A 4,304-nucleotide genomic window follows, 5' to 3' on the forward strand; every position below is an offset into this window, starting at 1 on the left:
TGTATATATACTTCTAAAAGTCTTGTATCATGCATAGGAACGGTGACGCCTGCAAGGCTCTGGTTATAATTTAATAAATTATGTTAATTATGTAATTTTTTTATTAGATATGAAATAATTAATGACTTTTTTTTTTAAATTCTCAGACTAGAATTTTTAGCTATTTAACAAAGGCAGATGGAGAGGAGTTTCCTGGTAAATTAGCGTGTGACAACGGAGGTCACATGCAGAAGCTAGAAGATGGTACCAACCTCATCTCCCAAATGAGTGATTACTTTGATTTCCTTGTTACCAACTCTGTCACCCAAGAGGGCCTTTGGACTGCCCCTTATCTGGATGCATGGGGGCTGGGTTTAATGGTGACATATGCGATACCTGTTGTTAGCACATCTAGTAAAAAGTGAGTTTGTAGACTACATTGTGGTGATTAGTATTGTATTATAACATTTCCATTGATGAAAACGTTAACAAAAATTTAAATATACCAATGGTGAATATTATGGAATATAAAATACATACTCAAAAAATAAAGAAATATAAGACATTTATCTACCTAATTAATCAGTATTAATTGGGTTTTTCTTGTAGGTTGTTAGGAGTAGTTGGCATCGATGCAACCCTAGATGAGATCGAGAATTTGATCGTTAGTGAGAAGTGGGGATCAGTGTATGCATTCCTCATCAATAAGGAGGGAGAAACCATTTTTCATCCTCTTCTAAAACCCAGTAGTAAAGTGAGGAACAACTTTTATACATTTTTTTGACTATGTAATGTACTGGAGACATCACGCATGTCACCAAGACAAGTTTTATGGTCGAACTCACATAAACTTTTTCCCAGGCCTTTAAGGTCATGTTATTAAGTTTTTCATATCAGGTGATCAAATCTTGATTATGTCTGTTGTTTTCTGTGGTTGATTTATATGGAAATTACTGATAACAGGATTTTAATTATTTCAGTTATCAGATGATCCGATATTTATCACAATATCGAAGTTAGAACAACGTGATGGCAAACCGGAGAATTTCAGTATCGTAGAAAATAACATGAAGGCGGGCAAAAGTGGGTTTACATACATCAAGAATGCTGTCAGGGGAGTACCTAAGGTAATGAATTAATCACATGAGTACCAAAGGTACATAATATGAAGGATAGGGAACGATTTAATAATTTGAAGGATAGGGAGCATATCTTGTTCAAGCTGTCACCTATTCCCTATCCAGGCAATACATGTTACTTTAATTCTGTATACTTTTGCCAAATAATGTTATTCAAGGTAATGAAGTTTATTGAATATACAGTATAATGTATAAAACTGAAGAATATAACAGCAAGGATATAGAGTACTACAGTGCTACGTCACGATACCACCTGATACTACTCCGTTGCTATCGTTGCAAAAAGCGTTCAACAGGACGCTATTTTCCTCACTGACAAACCATTGATCCCAATTTCTAACGTAATTATTAAGATGTTGTATCATACTTTTTCTTTGTAAATTTTAATTGATGATTAAATGTGTGTTTGATAACTAATATAATGCAAGCTTTAGTGTTTTTAGTACATTTTGATGGTAAAATATTAGATTTCAAATGCCTATTACAGAAAGCCTATGAAGTCATTCAGGCGTAATGAACGGTAACCAATGCCTGTTGACAACAGAGTGCGCCACCAGGCATACTCTATGTAATTAGCAATTATGTAAATAAGCCTTCTTCAGACTTTCATGATTTGTCCTTGGTGTTTACACTGAATAAATCCAATCCAATCCAATCAATTCTTAATTAGAGTTTCAGACTCTGGATAAAACATTTTATTGAATTGTTTTTTAGATAGTATATCACATGTTATCATCATAATCATTATTAACATTATTGTTTGTATAGTTATTATTATTACAATAATTAATATTATTCGTTGACCACACCACCTAGTCCTGCAGAATATAACCTTCATACAGTTAATTTCACGGTTTAACCCTCATGTGTGGGGATCAACTCCACACTCTAACTTTCACTTAACAGACTGTAAACGATGATGATGATGATGAAATTTTTATATAAATTTTTGTTGTTTATTTAGGGTGATTTTTCAGATGGAGTAAAGGTTTTTATTATGCCTGCGACTTACTACTACACATCACTCAACCAATCTGAATACTCATTTGCCTTCAGTTTGGCTGATACAGACTCAGTAAGTACATATACATATTTTTTTCTAAATCGAGTGATTAACTAGATTGAGTTGATTAACCTCTTCGAACCATTAGATGGCTTTAGTCGTCATCTGATACCGTGGTGAGATTGATCCATGGGTTGCTTTATTATTTATTAATGTGTTGATGAAAATTTTCATATACTGGACACCAGTTTCAAAATGACCATGCGTTTTTTTTCTCCAGACATTTCGCCGTTCAAATGAACCGCAAGATAAATCATCCCTACCGATGAGTGTCTTTAACATTTTGACAGAGTACAACAGTCCGCTGGCAAAGGAACGTTTAAATAAGAATGGTTCTGGTACGATAAAACTTTTTAATTCCAAACTACTGTATGTGTGTTACTTGGTAGTTGATATACACTGTGGAAGTATTTACTATTTTATTTTATTTCATTTATTTGTATTAAAAATCAACATTGAAATGCTGAAAAAAAACAATCTGAATTTATATTATGAAAGAAATTTCTAATAATAATTTATAAAAATTGCTAGTAGTAATAATAATAATAATAATAATAAAAATAATAATAATCTTTATTCATAAAAAAAAACAATATCCATTCTAATGATCACAGACACATACAATATTTTAAACAATTAATAATAATAATAATTGTCAATTTATATAGCACATAATGTAAAATAACTCTATGCACTTTACAGCATGGTGTGGTAAAAAATTATTAACAGTTTCACCTAACAAAATAATGAGTAACAATAAAGAATAACAACAATAAAAATAATATATAATGTTAATAAATAAATAATTTAAAAATACAGAATTTTATTTACTTTTTTTTAAATAATTACAATTAAAATACAATTATATCAGATATATTGCATTAAAACTTTACTAGCATTAAAACAACTTTACTTAGCAACATTAAATATAAGAATACATTTGATATATTTCTGTTAAATCTATGTGCAAATTTCTTTGTTGATTGTTATATTTCCTCTTATAACTTCATGGTACTTCACGATACATTGAAAAAATGCATTGGGAAAATAGGGAGCGTTCAAAAATACTACTACTAGACTAAGATCAATAACATAGTGATGTCACATGAAATCATTAGGACAATGAGGGCGTTGGGTTCCCATTGTCGTCTGAATTCTAAAATGCTATTTAGCCTAAATATATGCTGTGCAGAGAACACATGTTGTTCACAGACAATTGAGTGGAGCTAATAAACATGTTATCATTGATATACAGTAAAGTGGCTGTACTCCCTCTCTTTTATCTTGTAGATTTGTACAAGGAGATGGAGATAAAGTATGATGAGCCTAAATATAAGGGCCTGACGGTGACTTACAAACATTCCTCAGTAAAATTTGCGCCAAAATGTTACTGTAACCCAAACAAGTTTATCTTTGACGATGACCTCGCGATGAAGACCGTGATGGCGCATGAATTCATGAATGGTGACGACAATCCTGGTTGTCCAAATGGAACCTTTGAGAAGAACATCAAGTAAAATTTTTTTTTCCCCATTATAGAGTATTTCTAACACTCAATTTTCTTTCCATGTTACTCAGTTATTTTCACATTACTTAATTTTCCCTCATTCCTCAATTCTTTATTTGCAACTATATTCATTTCTTTCTCCCACATCAACAATTCTCCACTCAATTACACCAAGTACTTTTAACTGTTAACAGGATTTTCAATTGTTAAATGCATATCCTTTCAGTTGTATTCAAAACAAAAAAAAATTCTACTTCAGCACAATCATATATTTTACTCATACTTTACATTTTCCACCCATTTTCTAAAATAATCATTTGCTTAAAATGATATCAAATACTTGGTTTTATGTATACACAATTTAAAATCTTACAGAGCTGATGTCTTGATAACATCTCAAATTGAAGCAATCTGGAAAAAGCGCAATTTTGACCTTTTGAAAGATGTAAAGTGGACATATATTGGGTGTCGAAGTGGAGTGTTCAGGACATACCCAGGTCATAGGTCAAGTCGCCCATATGACCCAACGAAGTAGGTCAATTTGACTCTTTTTTTTAAAGAAACATTTCACTTTGGTACAAACTGTTAAGTACATTAAAACATACATACTGATCAT

The 4,304-nt window shown here is 31.5% G+C and overlaps 1 protein-coding gene across 1 annotated transcript; it reads left to right on the forward strand.

Annotated features, from left to right (window-relative positions):
* Window positions 1-146: 146 nt before the first annotated feature.
* Window positions 147-4,247, forward strand: LOC117121125 (voltage-dependent calcium channel subunit alpha-2/delta-1-like; the record flags this gene model as incomplete). Its single annotated transcript, XM_033266226.1, has 7 exons — window positions 147-400; window positions 589-733; window positions 960-1,106; window positions 2,083-2,193; window positions 2,402-2,519; window positions 3,472-3,694; window positions 4,064-4,247. Coding segments are annotated over 7 exons (1,158 nt in total), but the record flags the coding sequence as incomplete, so codon positions are not given.
* Between the last annotated feature and the right edge of the window lie 57 nt (window positions 4,248-4,304).

This window comes from Anneissia japonica, unplaced genomic scaffold, assembly GCF_011630105.1.
Source record: "Anneissia japonica isolate Jap-2015-1 unplaced genomic scaffold, ASM1163010v1 scaffold8559_len4304_cov108, whole genome shotgun sequence".
Taxonomy (NCBI): Eukaryota; Metazoa; Echinodermata; class Crinoidea; order Comatulida; family Comatulidae; genus Anneissia; species Anneissia japonica.